The sequence below is a fragment of the Stenella coeruleoalba genome (assembly GCF_951394435.1).
Source record: "Stenella coeruleoalba genome assembly, chromosome: 15".
Taxonomy (NCBI): Eukaryota; Metazoa; Chordata; class Mammalia; order Artiodactyla; family Delphinidae; genus Stenella; species Stenella coeruleoalba.
In genome coordinates this window covers 50,104,638-50,126,634 of record NC_137161.1, presented here as the reverse complement: position 1 = coordinate 50,126,634, position 21,997 = coordinate 50,104,638, and the positions used below count along the sequence as shown (strand labels likewise).

Here is a 21,997-nt window from a genome sequence, read left to right as displayed (position 1 = left end):
ATATTTTAATTAGAGGATTTTTAGATACAGTGGTTAATCTATAGCCCACAATTCCTTACTAATTATTAGGCGCCTCATGCTGGGAACACACGCTCTTCCCTTACAGTAGAAACAGAATCATCGCATTTCATAGTTCTTGTGTTACAAGATTCACATCTTTGTTAAGCCAAGGACTGTGGCACAAAAGGACATTTCATTAGCCGAAGTCACGACAATTTGCTAGAAACACTGATTACTTTAGAATGCTTTAACTAGAAAATATATTGAATTTCCATATATATTAACCATATACATGTATAACTATTACTAAGAGTAGTTCGGTCATTACAAAATAAGACATTCTGGGAGAGGCTACAAATACACAACCCGTTGGATCCCCCGAAGGCCCTCTGTGCCCAACACATTGTGGACATCAAACTGGGAGCTCAGCAGCTCGACACATCCAGCTCAGTGAGCTGGGAAGGCACTGGGACCTTGAGCCACAGGTGCTGTGGGCTCAGGGGCCCCCAACTTCCACCACGATCCTGTTGCCAGGCCACATGTTTCTCAAGGCGAGCCTTGGCCCTTCCTGACCAGGGGCCCGGGTGACCAGTCCTCCTCGAGCTCCTATGGGGATCATCCTGCCCCTGGGTCTGTGGGCCGGAGCCACAGGTGCAGGGGTCCCCCAGCAAGGGTCTTCAGGGTGGGAGGGCAGGCCGGCTCCAGGCTTCGTTGGGACCCGGAGGCCAAGTACCCGCCTTGGCAGTGCCGGGGTGCAGGACACGGGCCCGGCCCCCTCTGCCACTTCCCGGCTCCATCTTCGGCACCTCCTGCTGAGCCGGGACCCAGGCCCACTCTGACAGCGTCGAGGATGTCAAGGAAGTTCTGCAGCTTCAGCGGCCTCATCCGCGGTGCTTTGAGGAGAGCAGCCTCCAGGCAGAGCAGGATCAGATGCTTCAGGAAAAGGGAAGAGCCTGAGGGGCAGGCGGTGGCCGGTTGCTGCTCTTTCAGGGTGTCCTGGTGCCAGGACCACCTGCGTCTGGCGGGGACACGGGGACGCTGATACGCGAGCACAGGAGTGGGGGTTGGTGGGAGTTGCGGGGAGGGATGGCGCAGGTGCTACACGTAGAGGCTGGGGCAGCTGCTGAGGCCAGGGCGCTGCTGGGCAAGAGGAGGCCACACGCCTCACCCGCAGGTTGGGCTCCATTGTCAGGGCCCCGCCACCCTCAGCCGCCTGCGATGGCACTGAGGGGGTGAGCTGCTTGAACGGCAGTCCTCCCCGGGCCCGCCTGGCCTGGGTTAGGCATCTTGTCCTCCTGATGGCCCAGGCGGTGCGAGCTTTACAAATGTCTTGATGCCAGTTCCAACCTGACCAGACCAGAACTCTCTAGCACTCTGCAACCCAGAGCACTGGCATCGGGGGGACAGAATACACAACACTATTTACAGAGGATGGGGCCGAGTGGGGGGTGCTGGGCACACGGAGGTCACCTCCTCACTTTTAATGATGATAATGCAACAAAAACCTTTATATAAACAGTTTATTTACTCTAAACAGCAACACAGACAAACGCCATATAAACACAAAGGAAGTGATGCGGAAACGCAACGCTGGCTGACTGTGGATCTGAGGCTCGTAAGCAACACAAGCCGGGCTCTGGGAGAGGAGGCGGTGGGGCGGGGCAGGTCTGATTTTCTGTTTCGTGCAGCCAGCTGAAGGCTAAGTGCAGCTCTAGACGGCGTGAAGCATGCCTGCATCCGCGAGCAAAGGAACTAGCTCCTTGGGACTCATTGAAGTATAAAAGTTTATAATTTTACAGCAGTTGAAATACTGACATCAATATTAAAATAAAAGCAAGTTTTACATAACAATCAAAAATACAAAAGACTGAAGGAAGAGACCCTGTATGAAAAACTGGGCGATTCAGCGAGCCGAGACTGTACCAGTGGCGGAAATGGAAAATGGCGCCCGCCCAACCCTCCCCAGGTGACCAGTAATTGTAGAGAGCAACGTTAGATTTGCAAAAATGTTGTAAACAAGTTCTTGCCACACCAATCCCTTCCTTTTTATGATGCCACAGGTCGCTGCTTATGAGGGAGCAAACTTCTTGGCTTGTGCTCGAACCCTTTTCTCGTATTCCACTCTGTTTTGGCTGAGGAGGTCAAAAGAGAGACATGTTAGAATGTGCGGCCGCTGCCCGAGGGCGCCCAGGAAGCCTGGAGCGCATGAGCGAGGAGGTCTCGGGGGCACCGGTCCTGGGCCAAACTGGGAGAAGGGTGAGCCCTGTGGGTTTGCCGGTCTAGCCAGCGACCAGCAGCTTCTTTCCCCACCTCTGAGGCAGCATCCATCATACCCGTCACTGGAGGAAACAGATCTCCCAGTACCATCTGCTTCAAAACCAGACACAAACCTCTGGGGGGTTTGCCCTCAGCTCTCAGTACCATGGGAGAAGGTGCGAGCAGCTTACGGCAGCCAGGCAGGACCCCAGCTGGGGCTCTAGGGTGAGAACCACCGCTGATAAAAGGGGCCAATGTGCATCGCCCCGAGAGGAGATATTTGCAGACAGGGTTCCTGGACACCCAGTGCTGGGGCTGGTCAGTGACCCTCACGAAGGTGTGCAAAGCCCCCGCTAAGAAAGTCAGGGGTCTTTCCAAGCTGTGCTGTGCAACCAGCGAGGCCCCTCAGAGCGCAGCCCACGGCCTGAGGCCCAGCTGTAACCACAGCCCAGGCACGGGGTGGCAGAAGCTCCTCAGCTGCACCATGGCGCCGACGGCTCCAGTGCCCAGGACCCTGCCTGTGGCCTCCCTGGGGAACGGCTGCAGTGCCAGCAGCAGGAGAGGCAGAGCTGCTGGTGCGGCCCTGTGCTGGCCCAGCGCCAAGGAGGCTGGTGTGGCCCTGAGAGCTGGAGAGTGAGGTCACGGGACCAGCGCCTACAGTGGTCTGAGCACACCCACCCCCGGCCCCTAACCTTCGACCCTGGCTCCCAGTGTTGTGTCAAGCCCAGGCCACCACAGCCCCAGGGCGGAGGCAGTGGCCGGGGAGCTTTGGAAGGAGTGGGCGGAACAGCCAAGTCCAGCTCCGCCACTGACCAAGTGAAGGCCGGGACGGGGCTGCAGGCACCTGCCAGTGTAGGATGTGCCCTGTGACCTTTTGGAAGCAAGGTGGGAATACAGGCAGATCCCACCAGCCTGGGCCAGCACCGACCACAAAACCAGAAGAGCCTCGGTGCCTGACGGTGCAGAGCAGTGTCCCATGGTACCTCGGCCACACGCCGCTGCCACCAACACAGAGAACCCAGGAAACCCCGGCTCTGCTCTATGAGCAGCAAGGAGACATCTCGGGCTTGAGGGCCACACGCCTCTGTCGCAAGGACTCAGCTCAAACGAGTACCCCAGTGGCCTTATTTACAAAGGGTGCAGGGCCAACGGGGCGCGGCAGTGAAAGCACACAGCGCCCAGCTTGAGGTCAGGGCAGGAGTCGCTGACGCTCCACTCGAGCCACTGAGCAATGCCCCCTGGCGGGAAGCCCCAGGGAAAAGGCCATATTGAAGTCCGGAGGGGGTGGGCCAGGGGGCTCTGGGACCTTGGCCCTGCCGGGGGGTTCTTCTGCCCTTAGACAACACTGGGCTGGGCCCAGAGACCTGAGCCATCTTGGGAAGACAAATACCTCTCCTGCAACGTGGTGCTTCTCTCAGGTGGACTCGCAACAGCTGGAGTGCCGGCTGCTCAGAGCAGCCCCAGGACAGTCTCAGCCTCTGCTTTACCCTCCACCTCCCACTCCAGATGCCCTCCAGGAAGGAACAGGCTCCTGCCTGGCCTCTCCCGAGGGCCAGCCCCTTGGGTCCCAGGCCACTGGGGCACCTGGGCACTGTTCTCAGAAAATGCTACTCTCCGTTCCCCAATTCCCCTCAGGTGTGGGCCTGGGTTTCTGAACATGGGCAGATGGAGCAATGGGCGTCAGAGCCCCAGACTAGCTTAAGGCCCCGTCCAGACCAGCCTGGGGAGGACCACAGGCTCACACGCCACATTTAACCACTGCTCACCCCAGTTACGTCATACCAGGCCTCCTCCCTCATCACGGAGAGTGGACGCAGGACCCACGTGCCATGCGGGGAAGGGCCAGGCATGGAGTGGACGCCTGGCACTGGGGGGTGGGGGGGTAGGGATCACAGCAGCTGGGTGGCCAAGAGCAACCTGATCATCACGCCCCCACTGACCACCCCCATTGGAGGCACCACACCCAGGCGGGACCAGGAAGAGGGGCTGGAGATGGGGAGAGCAGCAGGAGGGCCAAGGTGGAAGGTCTGGGGTCCCTGGTTGAGCTGGGTTGTTGGACATCCCTCCCTCAGGGCCCCACTCAGGGGGATGTTCCCTCTGAGCTGGACCAGAGTCCCAGGGCCGGCCCGGCCACAGCTCAGACACAAAGTGGCCAACACCTGAGCTCGGCTTCCTGACACCCACCCCCCCGCGGGTCACCTGTTTCTGCACACGCAGCTCCCTTGGCTGCAGGACAGCCCGGCTGCCGTGTCTCACCCCCCCTACCGCTGCCTCCCAGCCAGGCTGTCAGGGGCAGCCTAGACCAGACTTCAGGGAGGCCAAGAAGAAGTTGCAGCAAACGGGGCTGGACTGCTACTAACCAGTAGATCGTGTAGGCCTCTGCTTGAGCTGGGTCTTGGATATTTGGTTCATTTAGAAGTTCCTGTATTCCTAATAAGATCTGTGTAAGAGACAAAACAAACAGAGTAAGATGAGAGGCCAGCGGGCTGAAAGGCAAACTTTCCCGGGATGGAGGACCACTGGCCCTCGGGCCCTGAAGGGTGGAGGGAGCTCGCACTCCATACCTGCTTAATCGTGATGGCCGGCCTCCAGTCCTTGTCCTCCTCCAGGATGGACAGGCACACTGTGCCTGAGGGGTACACGTTTGGATGAAATAACGGCGGTTCAAACTTGCCTGGAGCAAAGGGAATGAAAGAAACATGTTTCTGGTGGCAGGTATCTTCCTACCAAGTAATGTCCTGCCCCGACGGGGCCTCTCCCCCTACACTGGGGCACCCGGCTGGTCACCAGGCACCTGGCCAAGAACTACTTAGAAAAACGAAACTGGCCCTGAGGTGGGAGGAGTAAGCAGCCACCTTCCTGACAGACTCAGAGGGGAAGCCACGTGCTCCCAGGACGCCACCCGGGGTACTGGCATTCAGAGCACAGAGCCCCAGATGGCTGCCCCCATGTCCTCCCAGCCGGGCTGCGGCCCGACTCAGGAAAATGGGAAGGGGCCACTGCAGCAGGTGAGGAGGGTCCTGCGGGAAGGCCAAGGGCAGAAACTCAGAGGCCCTTCCAAACAAGTGGCCATTTTCAAAGCAGATCATCCTGCTTCAAAACAGAGACTTTTATGACCCCACATTCTTCCTTCAAAAATAAAATAACACAAAGCAAAAAAAGTTAATTTTCTTTTTAAAAAATAAAAATAAGAAAGAATACATGTAGGAAATTTGAAAACATAAAAGAGCAGAGAGCAGCAGGGACTTCCCTGATGGTCCAGTGGTTAGGACTCTGCGCTTCCACTGCAGGAGACGTAGGTTCAATCCCTGGTTGGGGAACTAAGATCCTGCATGCCTTGTGACATGGACAAAAATAATAAAGGAAAAAAAAAAGATAGGAAAAAATTGCCATTATGAGCCCCACCCAGGGTCCGTTAACTCACCTAACGTGTGTTTTTCTCTCATCTGGGCGCTTTCCCCCTTTCTCTTGATTTTTAAAACATTATTTAATTATACCCAGAAAAGTTCAGCTAGTACACTTGATGAATTACCAAAAATGAACACACCCACTCATACCAACAGCTTCCAGAAAACTCCCTCCCTCACCTGCCTCATTATCCCAACTTGTACACCCGCCCTGCCCCCAGACCAGGACTCGCAGCTCTACACCCAGGGGTCAGTTTGCACCTTGCTGCCACACAGGCCTCGCTGGGAGAAGCTGCCCATGGACTTGCCCACCCCACCGTAGGTGCACATCTGAGCTACTACGACTGAAGCTGCAAACATTCCTGAACGTGAATTCTAGTGCACACAATGTGAAAATGCGGGGTTTTAAGGTGTCCATGTTGAACTTGAGTAGATACTGCTCATTTCCACAGCAGCTGTATCAACTTACATGCCGCCAGCAGGGTCTGCATGTTCCCACGCTTTGTGACTTTGCCAGCCCCTGGTGGTGTCAGCCATGGAATTCAGCCACCCTGATGACAGTGGCTGCCTCTCATGGTTCTGATTTGCATTTTCCTTTCACTCCCTGCGACGCACTTGCTGCTTCTTTGGAGAAGCTCTTCTTTAAACCTCTCACACGCTTTTCTTGTTGACTTGCAGATGCTCTTTATATACGCAGGACACAGGCCCTTTGTTATTTGTCTCCCAGCACCCCTCAGCCCCTCACCCCCATCTCAGGTGACTGGCTGCCTTCCCTCTGCACCAGGTCACCCTCCTGACTCCTAACACTGCCATCACATGGACTGCTGACCTCCACAAACGGAACCTGGTCCAGCTCCTTGGCATCTGGGAGACTCACTCATGTCATGAACGCTCACAGACTCTTCCTTCTCTCTGCTGACTATCCCACCGTTCATCTGTCCATTCTACTGTGAACAGACACCTGCACTGCCCCCAGCTTTTTCCAGACACATGCTGCCCAGGCCTTTCGGTGTGCACACTTGCACTGGGTCTCTCCTCAGTGAACAGCCGGTCCCAGGGCAGGTGTTAAGTGTAGCCTCAGTAGACAAACCGAGAGCTTTCCGAGGGAAGTGCTCTCTAGAGCTGGGCCCCTCGCTCCCCACTGCCTGCCTGTTCCTGCTGGGTTGTCACTTGCAGTGTCTGGTGATGAGGTCAGGCACCTTTCCCTGTGCCCACTGGCTGGGTGGAGAGCCTCTTTTGGGAAGGGCCTGAGCTAATGGCAGTTTGCCCTTTCTCACTGAAGTGCAAACGCTCTTGATGTATTTGGAACGAGAACTGACAAACACATCCCATCTCTCTCCTCACTCTCACTGGTGTCTCCTGATGAGGAGATGGTCTTGATTTAAATGCAGTCCAGCTCATCCTTTCTCTCCTTATGGTTAAAGTGCTCTCAGCCTGCCCACGTGATGGAGAGGTCCTCCCGTCTCCTCCACAGCTGTACTTCCCACCGGGCACCAAGATCCGCAGGAGAGCGAGCTCTCCTTCCACTGGGCCCCCCATGCCTCCCAGAGTTGCCTCTGTCATCAGCCAAGCTTGTATACGGCTGGCCTCTCTGGACTCTGCCTTGCAGGCCTGTGTCTCAGTGTCCCTGCAGCAGATCTCAGCCTGCTTTCCATCTTGCCGTCCTACAGGTCTGGGTGCTCTCCTCACCCAAGCGGCCTCAGCCTAGGCCTCACAATCTCCCCCCACAGATCTCCAAGGGCATGGCTGTTCTCAGCACCCTGCATTTCCTGCATTTTAGAGTCTGCGTGACAGTTTCCAAAAAAGTCTGCTTGTGTTGTGACTGGGATCACACTGAACCTGCAGAAGAGCTGGGAGAGAACAGGCACATGCACTCAGTCTTCCGAGCTGTGCACACGGCCTGCCCTGCCAGGGATCAAGGCTGCCCCTGATCCTTGCAGAAACATCTGATCATTTTCAGCGGAGAGATCTTTTTTTTTTTGGCCACGCCTTGGGGCTTGTGGGATCTTAGTTCCCCGACTAGGGATTGAACCCACGCCCTTGGCAGTGAAAGCTGGACCAGAGAATTCCCTTTTAAATTTATATTTATTATTTTTTTGGCTACACTGGGTCTTAGTTGCAGTACGTGGGATCTTTGTTGGGCATGCAAGATACTCCGTTGCAGCGTGCAGGCTTCTCTCTAGTTGTGGTGTGCAGGTTTTCTCTCTCTAGCTGTGGCACGCGGGCTCCAGAGGGCGTAGGTTCTGTAGTTTGCGGCACGCAGGCTCAGTAGTTGTGGTGCGCGGGCTTAGCTGCCCCACGGCATGTGGGATCTTAGTTCCCCGACCAGAGATCAAACCCATGTCCCCTGCATTGGAATGCGGATTCTTTACCACTGGATCACCAGGGAAGTCCCCCCCTTTATTTATTTATTTTCTTTTCTATACGTGGGCCTCTCACTGCTGTGGCCTCTCCCGTTGCAGAGCACAGGCTCTGGACACGCAGGCTCAGCGGCCATGGCTCACGGGCCCAGCTGCTCCGTGGCATGTGGGATCTTCCCGGACCGGGGCACGAACCTGTGTCCCCTGCAACCGCAGGTGGACTCTCAACCACTGCGCCACCAGGGAAGCCCCCCCCCCTTTAAATTAAATAAAAAATTTTGTGAATTAGTCTTTTATTCAGCAATCTTAGACTCAGGGAAAGATTGTCTGCAGTCTTGTCTTCCAGTTCTTCTGCTGGGATTTCTTTTTCTTGTCGGGCTCTATCTTCTTGGAATTCCAATACAATGTAGAATAGAAGTGATGAACGTAGCTACAATGTCTCATTTCTTGATTAAAGATATTCTTTTTAAATTTTTGGGGGGCAGCATTGGGTCTTTGTTGCTGGCATGGGTTTTCTCTAGTTGCGGCGAGGGGGCTACTCTTTCATTGCAGTGTGCGGGCTTCTCATTGCGGTGGCTTCTCTTGTTGCGGAGCATGGGCTCCAGGCACGTGGGCTCCAGAGTGTAGGCTCAGTAGTTGTGGCACATGGGCTTAGATGCTCCACAGCATGTGGAATCTTCCCAGATCAGGGATCAAACCCATGTCCCCTGCATTGGCAGGTGGTTCTTCACCACTGCGCCACCAGGGAAGTCCCTGATTAAAGACATTCTTTAAGGTAATACCTGCACGTGGCAAAAAAATTCAAACAGTAAAGAACCACCCCAAATGAAATAAGTCTCCATCCCAGTGGTTAACTGTTAGTTTTAGAAATTCTTCTGGTTGTGTCTTTATAACAGACATCTTGAATTACTAACCACCAGAGTGAACGCTGACAGTCTTGGTGCTGGGGGCACTCTTCACATGCTGGGGCATGCGTTAAAACACCCAATTAACCAGACACAGATAGCATTTGCTCATTTCCAGCTACAAAAAGGGAGGGACCTGGGGTCCCTTCCGAGTTTTGCTGAAATGTGTTCTGATGGTCTGGCCACTGCACTATCTCAGATGCAGCCCTGGCTCTTTCTTCCTGCCGCTTTCTCTGGAGACTTCAGCACGCTATCCACCCAGGGTGCACACGCTGCACCACATAAGTATCAAATTCTAACAGGCAACAAAACCCTCTGTGGGGTGAGGCTCTGGACCGCTGTCCTTCTGCATGTCTACCCCATCCAGGGCTGGAACTTGGTGGCACTAAGGGCCCACCTCTCAGTGATGAGAGCTGGGATTCTGGGTCTGAGACTGGGCCTATTATGTGCACCTCTAGCCACTGGGGGTACAAACAGACTCAAATCCACAGCCAGCCCCAGGGATCAGAGTCCCTGGAGCCACCCCAGGAGCAGAGCAGGACATAATTGAAGCTCCACAGGCCCAAGCTCTCTGAAGGAACAGGCAGAAGCCGACCGACTTCTGAGGACTGCGTTCTACTTACATTTCGGAGGTGAGGATGGATAATCGTCTTTGAACAGCATCCGTAGTTTAAACAAGCCTCCTTCCCACGGAGTCTGTTGGGAAATAAAACTGTGATCAGGTGTGCTGCGGGTCTCTGCGGCGGGCTGGGCCCAGGAAGGGCAAGGAGCTTGCTCCAGCTGCACCCCAGGATGGTGAGGGCCCCCCAGAGGCAGCTCCTAATGGCTCACAGCCCACTAGCAGGACTGTTGGGGCCTCCATGACCCCCGAGTTGGAAAGGGTCTTCCCTGGAGAGACAGGAGGCCCTGGGGGGCTCCCGCCGACACTGAGTGGGTACAGTGAAGACTTGGCGGCTCTGTGAGGCTCCTCCCTCAGGTCCCATGGGTCCCTGGGCAACCTCCCAGTTCCACGGCCCAACACCCCTCCCCACCCGCCACCCCCAGGCCTACTGCTGTATGCTTACAACCAACCATGGGTAGGAGAAAATGGAGACGATGAAGCCCTGTCATCACCCAGACACCTCAGGAGTCTCCTCCTTCCTTCCAGTTCACCCAAGAAGAGACCCTCCCTCCCAAATGCTTCCAACGTGCCAGTCCTAACGGACCCAGGCACACTCAGGTGAGCGGAGGAGGCAGCACCGTGGCCCATGAGTGCAGGACATGTGGGGCCCCACATGGCTGTCTTAGGTGGCTGATGCCGGGCCTCTGTGTCTAAGGATCTGCAGGTGTCCCAGGCTCAAGACCCACACCCCCCGTGCCCCAGAGCACCACCATGTCCGGGCTGCTTCAACCTCAGCCCCCCTCCACCCCCTCCAGGGCTCCTCCTGCTCCTGGGACGTGGCAGGGGGGCTGCATGACGCCACCCCTCCCCATCTGCTAGAGCCCAGCTTCTTTCTGAATTAAGACTGCCCGGAGGGCCACATGTCACCCTAACCTTGTCCCCCTGGCCAGGGGATGGGACCACGGCCCGCGTGACCATCACAATCATCACACACACTTGAACCTGAGTCCTTCTGAAGGGGGGCAGCCCCTCTTACCCCCTTCTTCCCGGGAATGGCGCACTCCCAGTTCATGAGGTTCATCGTGCCGTCGGGATTTTTTGTTGGGACGGCCACAAAACCCTGAGAGAAAACAACACAGGGCACATCAGCGCCGTGGCAGCCAGTTCCCTGCTCCCGGGATAAACCCGCCAGCATCAGCCCAGAGGCCAAATGGCTGACCCGCAGGGACCTGACGTTCTTGTCAAGGGGAAACCATCACCCTGCCACACGCAGAAGTAAAGCTTTCCTTACAAACGGGTGGTCTTTTCTCCAAGCTTTCCTCTCCTGGGCGAGTCTGCTGAGAGCGATCCCCGACATGTTTGCGTCCCTAGAAGAGATGGGCAGAGTGTGCGATGAGCACCGGCAGCTGTGGGCCCTCTGCCCCCTCACCCCGTGCCCAGCCCAGCCCAACAGACTCGCTTCCAAGAAGCAGGGAAACCAAGGTTCCCGCCCGGCCCCACACGCCGCTCTGGACAAGCTGTCACGGCTCCCCCCACCCCAGCCTCCCAGCCTCCTGGTGCAGGCAGCTCACCAGGGAACAGGGAGCGGGTCTCCCATCCCCAGGCCCCCATGGCATACGCTGTGACCTGCATTTCATGGTGACACAGAGCTCCAGAGAAGCAAAGCCCCAGGCCCAGGTCACATAGCTGCCAGGTGCTGCATGGGGAGGGGCGCCGTGCACTCGCAGCAGCCACCTGCCCACTAGCCCTGCCCTCTTTCTCCTGTGCACCTGCTGGAGTGACAGGGACCCCAATTCCACCAGACTCCGTAGCAGAGGCAGGGACAAGATGGGGATGTCCAGAGCGCAGGCCCGAGACCTGGGAGGGGCAGTCTCTGAGCACTCCCCTTTCCCGGTGCAGGGACGTGGGGGTGCTGGCAGGCCTCCGGCCCAGAATCGGGGGCTCAGAATCTAGACTCATGCCCGGCCAGGAGGAGAGCCCTGGTCCTGGAAGGCAACCAAGAGGAAGGCAGCCCTGGGCAGAGAGCAGTTTAACCATGCAAGGGGTGGGGGCTGCACAAGTCCAGAGGCAGCACCCCCCCTCCCACCAGCATCCAACAGACCCACCTGTCACCAGGCCTGGGGGCTCGGGCCTTCCCTGGCCCCTGCCACTTTCTCATCCTACAGCCCCACCCTAGGACCCACTGCCACTCCACCTGTTGTGAGTGGGCCAAGACCTGTCTCCCAGTGACTTTGGGAAAGTCAACAAAAGGGGGAGCAGGCCCTGCAGCCAAGCTATGCAAACTCCTGGTCTCTCCTGAGTATCGGCTCCCCTGCACCTCTGGACCACAGACCCTCAGGGCTTGGCGGCATCAGCCACTCAGATTCATTGCCCGGAGCTGTCAGCCCATCTCCCAGGTGCTGCTAATGCAGCACGCAGACCAGACCAGACCAGGCATGTGGCACTCTATCGTAGCCCCTGCTGCCCTCGGCCTCCTTCTGCCCACAAGAACGCGACCCTTAGGGACTTCCCTGATGATCCAGTGGTTAAGAATCTGCCTTCCAATGCACAGGACGCGGGTTCGATCCCTGATGGGGGAACTAAGGTCCCACATGCCGCGGGGCAACTAAGCCCACACGCCGCAACTAAGACCCGAAAACTTGCTGAAGAATTTGATCCCAAGTGTGTTTGCTGGTCTTCAGAGTCCATGGGAACATTAAAGATACCCTGAATCAAGTATTTCCATTAAGCAAGACTTTAACAAGACCGAAGAGAGTGTATCCTACACGTGCATGGCTGGTGGCTTGTCCCCACCCTGCAGGCTTGCACTGGAGGGCCCGGGGACAGGCCCCCTCTGCACCTCTGGCAGGGAAGAGGTCCAGCACCTCGAGTTCCCTAGGACAACACGGGGCACCCTCCGCAACCACAACACAGCTCTCAACCAGGCACAGAAGAACAAACTTCTGCCAAAGACAGAACTGGAAACCAGCCGTGCTTCCCAGCTGTGCCGGCCCTGACCCAGAGTTGGGGACCACCAAGCCCGTTTTAGACCTGAGAAGGGAAGATCAGAAGTAACCTGCCCACTGAGGGAGAAGCCTCAACTCAAACCCAGGGGGTCTTCCCACTTCCGGCAGGAGGGCTGCTCCTCTCTGCAGCCCCTGCCTCATACTCACTCCTGCAGCCCCCTCCCTTGGCTAAGGCTGACCCCCAAGTGCACCAGCAATCCAAATCAAAACCTTGTTGCAGCATCTGCTGGGACACTCTGCCCCCAGGCCTCAGACAACACAAACACGCCCACGTTCCTGCAGGAGAGGTGGAGTCAGGTCAACAATGCAACAGCAGACCAGCCGATCAGTGGGGCCCTGGGCGGCTAACTCACTGGGTGCTGGTTACAAGGGCACGTCCCCAGGCCCAGTGGCCCCATGGAGCCAGGAACTCTGCAGGGATCTGGCTCTTGGACGACTCCCCAAGAAGTAAGCATAGCTGGGGGGGAGGGCGGGTTTGGGATGGCCACCGCAGCCTCCAGCATCACCCACGAGCCCAGGTCTCAGGAAGTGGGGTGAGTTACTGCAAAACACCAGAGCAACGGGATGTGGTGTGTCATCAAGAAACACATATACTCATGTCATCATGAAAAAAAGCGAGGGTCAAAAATCAAAGCCCGGGTTTCCCTGGTGACACAGTGGTTAAGAATCCGCCTGCCAATGCAGGGGACATGGGTTCGAGCCCTGGTCGAGCACGTGCTGTGGAGCAACTAAGCCCCTGCACCACAACTACTGAGCCTGCACTCTAGAGCCCGTGCTCCACAAGAGAAGCCACCACAATGAAAAGCCCACACACGGCAACGAAGAGTAGCCCCAGCTCGCCACAACTAGAGAAAGCCCGCGTGCAGCAACGAAGACCCAACACAGACAAAAATAAATAAATTTATATATATAAAAAAATCAAAGCCCCCCACTCAGCAGGCACGGTGACAGGAGCTGTTGCCCTGGCAGCACTCTGACCCAAGCACACCTTCTAAAAGGCTATAAACTTGCCCAACCTCAAGATTAAGTCCAAGACAAGTAACACCAGGCCTGCACCCAAAACACAATTTCTCTTTGCCACCCCCAACCCCAGAGCTCTGGTCTGCCCGCTTCCTCCCCATCCGTGGACCCGACCGTCAGTAACACGTCTAGGATCTCCCTCCCTGGATGGCACACCTCTATCTGCTATTTTCATTCATTCATGCAACATAAATTGAGGAATGGTATGAGTGTCGCTGCCCGGACGGCTGACATGGGGAGAAGTGCTAGGTGCCAGAAGACACAAAGCAGGACGACTACGAGACGGGCGGCACCTGGGTCCTAATGGTGGTCAGGTGGCTGCCTGGACACAGCCTGCAGCAATGGGCTCAGTGCAGGAACATAAGAAAGAGCCGGAAGGGTGGGCACTGGTCCTGAGGGCCTGGGATTGCTTGAGGGAGGCAGGGAGATGCAGCGGATCAGGGCACAGGAGAGCGCCAGCCGCTTTTGTCTTTAAGACTCTCTTGTCGGAGGCTAGGGCAGTAACCCCAAAGTCTGTAAAACTGTAAAACCTTCATTCCTGAGACTTTTTCAAACCCTTCAAATGGCTCTTCTAAATAGGGCTCAACCCCACCTCATCCCCAGGGCTGGTGGGAACGACCCCCCCCCACGGGGCTTGAGGGATGTGGAGGATGTCCACAGCAAGCCCCTCACCAGCCAGGGCAGAGCACGCAGCATAGGCTGGCGGCCACCTCTGAACTAATGAACGCAGAAGTTCAGCAGCAGAAGACAAGCAGCTGGCGTGAGGTTCCCGAGTCTGCGCTCGGCCAGGCATCAAGACTGGTTTCTGGAGCCCCAGGGCAGCACTCTGGACACCGAGGATCCGTGGATTCCGCCTTGAGTACTGGCAAGCCAGTACTCGGGCGGCTCTGGAGGGGCAGGGCTGGGCCAGGACGCAGGAGAGGCCAGCAGGGCAATCCTGAGCACCGCCTGTATGCTGACCGCATGCCAGGACCCTGCCACAGGCCACCTCTTCTGCTGACAACGGACAAAGCTGCCTCTGCAGGCCCTGTCCAAGCACCAGCTGTGGTTGTCTCAGGTGCAAAAGGTAACGGGGGGGGGGTCCCCACAGGAGTTCCTGCAGCCCCTTCCTTAGGGGTGCCAATGGACCAGAGTGGGAACCAAAAAGACCACTTCCACCACCAGGGCAAACAGCCACAGGTGCACACCTGCACTGTCCCAAGCAGAGATCTGGCCTCCTGCTCCCCAGGAGAAAGCAGCCAATTTGGTACATTTTAATTACAACATGGAGCCACTACTTCAGAATCGCACTTAGGATCGAATCTGCCTTCCCCAAATGACAGAGAGGCACTTAAGGAGCAGTTAAGTGTTACTAGACACTTTAAAACAGCAAAATCATAAGATATGAAAATAAGATATCTATGAACTGCTAAACACAGCCTGCAGGGGAGGATCCGGGTTCTCCAGGGAGACCCTGGAAATCTGCCGTCACCTTCTTCCAGATCGGGCTGTACTTGAACCCGCTCTTCTAGTTGACAGGAGACTTCAGAGCCACTTACTGGCTGCATATGTGGGCGAGTGGATTCTACCACCCTCAACCTTCTCACCTGTAAAATGGACAATAGCACTGTGACCCCACAGGTTGGCCGGGGATGAAACTGATAAAGGATCAGCAGCCCCGGATGGGTTTTTTTCACCCAAAGTAAACTCCCCAGGGGAAGGCACTGGCTTCACCTGATGCAGGCACCCTGCACTCAGGAGACACTCCAGACCAGGTGCAGTTCCCTGTTCTTTCCTGACATTACTTCCCAGGACCCCAAGCCGTTTCTGAAGCAAGGCCCCAAACCCCCAGCAAGATTCACCAGACAAAGGTGCAACAAGATACAAAATTCACGCCTAAACCACCCGAAAGGCCATAAACAAGTCAGGACAAACTTGGGATCCATCTCTCTTTTCTGTTGGGTAGGTTTTCTATCCAAACGCACGGTTTCCTTAAGAACAAGAAACATTTACGACTACAGGCTTTAAAAGGAGACCAACAAAAGCCAGTTCCGCAAACACATAACAGTAACTTTGCTAACTGAAGAACTAAGCTTATTTCCAAATCATACAAACCAGACCAGTTAATTCCGTGATTTAGGAGCAGGTGTTGTCGTTGTTACCATGATCCCAGCTAATCATCGCCTCGCCTTCCTCCTACTCGCCTAACTACCAGTTCCAGCCTCCATGCAATTGGTACAAAGCAGTCTTGGGAGGAAATCTCCCCGTTAAGGGGAGCGCTAACACTCAGTGTCCCACCAACTGGGAGCGGAGCTCCGGAGGCGCAAGAGCTCGGACTTGTTTTCATTTCTAGGCATCACACGCCACCCCCCCAAACGCGCCCGCGCTTCTGCAGCGCGCGGCTTTGCACTCTTTGTGCGGTGCGTCCTCTCCCGGGCTAGAACGCGCCACAGGTTCGCGCGCACACCTTGACCCCGGAAACGCTCCGCCTTGGCGGAGGGCTCGGCGCTCCTGTCACCGCGGCCCGAGCGGCGGGCGCCGTCTGCGGCCCCGGACGCGACCCGCGCGCCGCGAACCGCCCGAGCGCGCGCCCGAGCGAACGTCCCCCGCCCCCCCGGGCTGCGACGGGCCGGGGCTCGGGCCGCGGGCCGGTGAGCCCAGCGGGTCGGCCCCCGCCACGGCGTCAGCAGCCCGGGGCGGGCCGGTTCCCGGGAGCGGGCCGGGCCGCGGGTGTAGGGTGCCCGCCCGGCCGGGCCCGACAGCGCCGGAGGCCGCGGCCCGCCGAGGCCTGGCCCCCGGCCCGTCCGCCCCGCGCGCTCACCTCGGGCGGCCGCGGCCCGGCGAGCGAGGCGGACGAGGCGGCGGCGGCGGCGCTCCCTTTGTCTCGGGACTTCCCTCCCGAGCCCGCTCCGCGCGCAGCCCGAGCGCTCGAGGACCCCGGAGCGGGCGGGGCGGGGCGGGGCCTGCGAGGCCTGCCCACCGCGCGCCTACCCAGCAACCCGCCGCCGCCGCCGCCCGCCCCGCGCCGGCCGCTAGGCCGTTCGCCGCCCACCGCCCGCGTTCCGCCGCCGCGCGCCCGCGCCCCGGCACCGGCCCGGGAGCCCGGCCCGGGGGCGGCTTTCCAGTCAGGCGGCGCCCTGGACACCTGCTCTCTTAAAGGAGCCGCGTCCCCGATGTGAGGGAGCGTCTGCAAACTCCCCTTCGCGGGGCACGCGTCCACCCGAGGACACACCGGCGAGCGGCGGGGTAACGGGGAGGCCGAGATCTCCAAGGGCTCCCCGGATGCCCCGCGGGCACCTCCCCGGGCACGGCTCCCAGAGGTCTCCTTGAGGCTAGGATCCGGGGCAGGGGAGCAAAGACTACTGAGGCCTAGGGATCCCCAAAGCGTCGCAGCAAGGTGACGATCCCTCGAGTACGGCACACTGTGAAGCCCCTTGCAATTGGCCAGTTCGGGGCTCTGGGCGGGGCGTTTGTCGAATCTGCCCAATGAGCAGACCCCGTACAAAAGGCCGAGTGCTGGCCCGACCGACGGAAGGAGAAGTGCGGACGCTCCCTAACCCGGGGGCTGGCACTGGGGGGAGGGGCGTCGGGGCTGGGAGCAGGTGGGGGAGGGGAAAGGAGGCTGGCCGAATCACGGCCAAGTCTCTGCCGTCCCGGTCTCGGGTCCACCCTGAACCTGTGTGCAAACGCGGGTCCTTCCCGACCACGCTGGGCGCCTCCCCGTCGGGCGGCCCCTGACCCCCGCTCCCCCGCTCGCGGTGGGAGAGGGCGCTTTCCAAGGTCAGGCCGCCTCGCCCTTGGGCGCTTTGGGATCAGGTGGCGAGAGGTGTCCCGGGCCCCGACCCGGGCCGCGCGGCCGGTGCAGGGCTCCTGGCGGCCCTGGACAGCAGAGAGGGCTTGCTCTCATTCACTGCTTCTTTCCCTTTCACAGTCTCCCTCTGTCTCCTTCCTCCTTCCTCCCTCCATTTCCTTGCATTCCCCCTCCCCACCCCAGTCCCCTAGTTGGCACTGTGCTGAGACTGTTGGCCTCCAGGGCAGGGACCCTAGGTCTGGTGTCCCAAGGCCCACATTTGGCCCAAAGCTCTCAGCGGGTGTTCAGTGGATGAATTGCGTGTGCTCCCAGCAGTTCTGTTATTCTGGAGGAGTACAGTGAGGAAGGCCACAAGCCCTGAGATGGGGGGTGGGCAGCGGTGTGTGTCGGGGGTAGTCTGCTGGGTCTGGTGGCTCTCTTGGGCTGGAGAGGGGGTCTGTCTAGGGTACCTCCTGGTCAGCAGTGGCCCAGCGAGAGGGCCTGGTTATAGTGATTGGGGTCCCAGGTAACAAAGGCCAGAGGGCCCAGCCCCCTTGAGCCGCATGTGAGCATTCCAAGTCTCTCCTAGGCTCTGAAGTCCAAAGGGACTGCCCACTCCTGGGTCCCCACAGTGACCCAGCGTGGGCCTGGCCTGAGGCGCTGCCTCCCTTTGTCCCTCCACTGAGGCAAATGCCAGGATCAGGGATTGTCTGAGACATCTGTTCTCTGGGTCCCCAGCCCTGGTTCGCTGGCTCTGAGTGGTCCTGCAAGTGTGCATTTTAACAAATGCCCCAGGTGGGCCTGCTGCACAGCACCTGGCTGCAGAGCTACACTTTAAGAAACCCCAGGAGCATAGGTCTCAGGTGCCAGTGCCATCTTTCTTGTGAGAATACCAGGAGGTTTGCACAGGGCTGCATGAGGAAGGCACCCAGCAAGTAGCAGTGGCCAGTGAAAGGTGGTGGCCATTGCTGGAGGAAGGAGAGGAGAACTAGGGGCCCACATGGGCTCTGCACAGCCAAGGGGGCAAAGAGAGGGTAGGGCTCACGGTGAGGTGGGGGCAGGTAGGCTGGAGGGGTAATGGTGGGTATAGTGTGAGGAGGCAGACTGGATGTGGCATGTGGTTGTGGAGGGCCTGGGCCTGATTCTGTGGGCCATGGGGAGCCATAGAAGGCTGTGGAGCAGGAGATGCAAGACAAAGTCCTGGTGAGGGGACACCCGGAGGTGGCGGAGGTGTGGCCCTCAGCCCAGGTGGCTGAGTTCCAACCAGCAAAGAGAACTCCTATCCCAGTGGAAGGTGGTGTGGGGTCCTCATGCTGGCGGGGAGAAAGGGTGCTGGGATCGTTGGAGAGAGGAGGGACGTTTAGCTGGAGGGTGGGTTGGAGGAGGGCAGGGAGTGGGCAGGCTCTGGAATCCTCAACCTTCAGAAGCCTTATGTGAGCAGCCTGCACCCCTGCACACAGGTTCTCCATGGTGGCCTCTCGGTGATCCCCCTCATCAGTCATTCACAAACGTGTATCCAGAACTGACAGTCCATGAAGAAGCACACTGCCATGTTGTAGGGAGGGCCACATGGCATGGAACAGGGGGTGACATCCAGGAACTGAGAATGGCCCCCCCACTGACAGCCAGCAAGAAAGCAGGGATCCCAAGCCTTCAATAGCAAGAAGCTGACAGCTGCCAACAATCGTGGAGTCTGCGGGAGACCCTGAGCCCCAAGAGGACTGGAGAAGGTGACCCCAGTCTTCCGAGACCCTGAGCAGGGGACCCCACTAAGCCAGGGCTTCTGAGGCACAGAAACCAAGATTTTAAAAAAAGAGGTGCCTTCTTTAAAGCCACTGAGTTTGTGGTGACTTGTTACACAGCAAGCACTGCCTAAAGCACCTGGTTTAGACAGGGAGGTCTCCGAGAAGGTGACCTCCAAACAGGCCTATGGGGAGGGCTGGGGGAAGAGCCTTCCCGGCAGAAGGAGAGGGAGGTGGGCTGAGTAGGGAAAGGCCAGTGTGTATGGGGCAGAGCAAGCAAGGGGGAGGCGAGGAGGGGAAGGCGTGGGGTGGGATAGGCAGTTGAGACCAGACCACAAGTGACATTTCCACTGTGCTGGGGAGTTTGCTGTGTCCAAAGTGCAACAGTTCTCGTGAGACAGGGGGGATTTGATTGGGTCCAGCTCCCTGGGTACAACGGAAAAACTGAGGCTTGCGGGGGGGGGGGGGGGGGCTTTGTGCAATGTCAGTAAATATAAAGCCCTGGGGAAGGATTCTGGCTGACTGAGCCAGGTCATGTGCCCACCATGTGGGGAGGGGGTAAGTGTGACTGGGAGCTGCCTAGAGTAGGGGCAGCACCCCCAGCTCCCCCGGGTGCCTGCTGAGGGTCAGGCCATGGGCATCTGGGAGGTTTGTGTGCAGGGGCTGCTGCTCCAGGGGCTGGATTAAAAAGGAAGAAAGTCCACATGCAAAAGAATGAAGTTGGATCCCTACCTCACACCACATACAAAACCAACTCAAAGACCTAAACATAAGAGCTAAAACTATAAAACTCATAGAAGAAAACAAGGGAAAACCCTCATGACACTGAATTTGGCAATTATTTCTTGGATATGACACCAAAAGCACAGGCAGGTAAAGGAAAAAACTAGATGAATCCAACTTCATCAAGATTTAAAACTTTCGGGAATTCCCTGGTGGCGCAGTGATTGAGAATCCCCCTGCCAATGCAGGGGACAAGGGTTCGAGCCCTGGTCTGGGAAGATCCCCCATGCCATGGAGCAACTAAGCCCATGTGCCACAGCTACTGAGCCTGCGCACCTAGAACTTGTGCTCCGCAACAAGAGAAGCCACTGCAATGAGAAGCCAACTCAATGAGAAGCCCGCACACCGCAACGAAGAGTAGCCCCTGCTTGCCACACTAGAGAAGGCCCGCACACAGCAACGAAGACCCAATGCAGCCAAAAATAAATAAATAAATGTATTTAAAAAAAAAAGATTGAAAACTTTTGTGCATCAAAGGACATTATTGACAGAGTAAAAAGGCAACCCATAGAATAGGAGAAAATATTTGCAAATTACATACCTGATAAGGGGTTAATATTTAGAATATATAAAGAACTCCTACAACTCAACATCAACAAAACAAACCCAGTTCAAAAATGGGCAAAGTGTCTGAAAAGACATTTCTCCAAAGAAGGCATACAAATGGCCAATAAGCACGTGAAAAGATGCTCAACAGGTCTTCCCTGGTGGCGCAGTGGTTGAGAGTCCGCCTGCCGATGCAGGGGATACGGGTTCGTGCCCCAGTCCAGGAAGATCCCTCATGCCGTGGAGCGGCTGGGCCCGTGAGCCATGGCCGCTGAGCCTGCGCGTCCGGAGCCTGTGATCCGCAAAAAAAAAAAAAAAAAGATGCTCAACACCACTAGTCACTAGAACAATGCAAATCAAACCCCTCTAAAATACTACCTCACACCCATTGGATGGTAATTTTAAAAACAAACAAACTGGACTTCCCTGGCCTCCGGTGGTTGATTAAGACTCTGCGCTTTCACTGCATGGGGCATGGGTTTGAACCCTGGTCAGGGAAGTTCTGCATGCTGCTGCGGTGTGGCAGATAAATAAATAAATACAGGAAATAATGAGCATTGGCAAGAATGTGGAGAAACGGGAAGCCTTGAGCATTGCTGGTGGTTATGTAAAATGATGCAGTTGCTGTGGAAAAATCTGGAAGGCGGGAAGGCCAGGGGCTTGGGAAGGGCTGCATCTGTCTCCCTGAGCTTGGGAACAGTCCTTGGAGGATGAGGAGCCCCATCTTTCTGCTATGGGGGTACATGTGGATTGCAGGGGGTGCTGGGAGGCACTGGATGGGTGCCCACATCTGCTCCCCAAAGTCTCCCTCTCCTCAGGCCCAGCCCCAGTGCCCTCTGCTTCGTCCTCCAGGCTCTGGTGGGCAGTGCTGCCCTCAGGCTCTCCAGGTCCATAGAGGACACCCCCTGAGCCTCTGACAGACTCCCCCGCTGCAGTCCAGCTGAGCCAGGCTGAGCCCTTTGCAAGATGTTCCTAAGTAGCAGTGACTCAGCTGTGATGGGTTCTACTGTTCCCTTTTTAAGGGGCTCCCCTTGCAAGCTCCCCGAGGGAACCCTCTGACCTGAAAGGGCTGGGGCACCTCTCAGACCCCCGCATGGCTCCTCAGGCCCTGGCCTGGCCCCACAGGGCCCAGAGGACGCTTTCTGGAGGCCCAAGCTGGGATGCTGGGGCCGTGTGAAAGTGTCACTCCCCCCCATCTGTGCACGTGTTAACCTGGTCAGGGCCCCCGAGCTTGCTTGTCTCATCCACTGGATGGTTTTGTACATTAGAACAGGAAGGAGCAAAGTCTGGGACTGTCTCTGATTGCCTGTGCCGTGAACTGTGGGTGTGATTGCTTTTCTGTGTCCCAAATGAGAAAGGAAGATGGTCGTTGGATGCCCATCACTGCCGGCTGCTAAATTGCCACTGTCACCGAAGAGAGAGGCTGGGATCAGGCTGGATGCTCAGAACTTGGCGGAGGGTGGACCCCCTGCTGTGCGTCCCTCCCAGCGCCCAGGTGGTGGGACTCAGAGAGGGCGAGTCTCTACTTCCACTCCCCCTGGCCTGCAGAGAGATGAGCCACCAGGATGAGAGATAGTTTTTGATTGTCAGGAGCATTTCCGTG

The 21,997-nt window shown here is 57.3% G+C and overlaps 1 protein-coding gene across 3 annotated transcripts; it reads right to left on the bottom strand.

The window, feature by feature from the left end:
- Window positions 1-16,917, bottom strand: UBE2I (ubiquitin conjugating enzyme E2 I). Of its 3 annotated transcripts, none has more exons than XM_079944990.1 (7): window positions 16,766-16,917; window positions 10,821-10,896; window positions 10,566-10,649; window positions 9,552-9,624; window positions 4,821-4,930; window positions 4,617-4,696; window positions 1-2,132 (listed from the first exon to the last, which is right to left on the bottom strand). In XM_079944990.1, exons 2-7 carry the CDS (start codon window positions 10,884-10,886, stop codon window positions 2,069-2,071), a joined length of 477 nt encoding a protein of 158 aa, XP_079801116.1. In that variant the 5' UTR covers window positions 10,887-10,896; window positions 16,766-16,917; the 3' UTR covers window positions 1-2,068. The 3 variants fall into 3 exon arrangements, with proteins under 3 accessions (XP_079801116.1, XP_079801114.1, XP_079801115.1); XM_079944988.1 differs by lacking the exon at window positions 16,766-16,917 and adding an exon at window positions 16,355-16,499; XM_079944989.1 differs by lacking the exon at window positions 16,766-16,917 and adding an exon at window positions 16,001-16,332.
- Between the last annotated feature and the right edge of the window lie 5,080 nt (window positions 16,918-21,997).

What these genes read in the sequence shown, in the direction of transcription:
- UBE2I (XM_079944990.1), bottom strand. Translation starts at nt 10,886, where the DNA reads ATGTCGGGGATCGCTCTCAGCAGACTCGCCCAGGAGAGGAAAGCTTGG. An exon ending in TCCATCCTCACCTCCGAAAT is followed by an intron (nt 4,931 to 9,551) that starts GTAAGTAGAACG and finishes CCTTTGCTCCAG; the next exon opens with GCAAGTTTGAACCGCCGTTA. An exon ending in GAGGCCTACACGATCTACTG is followed by an intron (nt 2,133 to 4,616) that starts GTTAGTAGCAGT and finishes TGACCTCCTCAG; the next exon opens with CCAAAACAGAGTGGAATACG.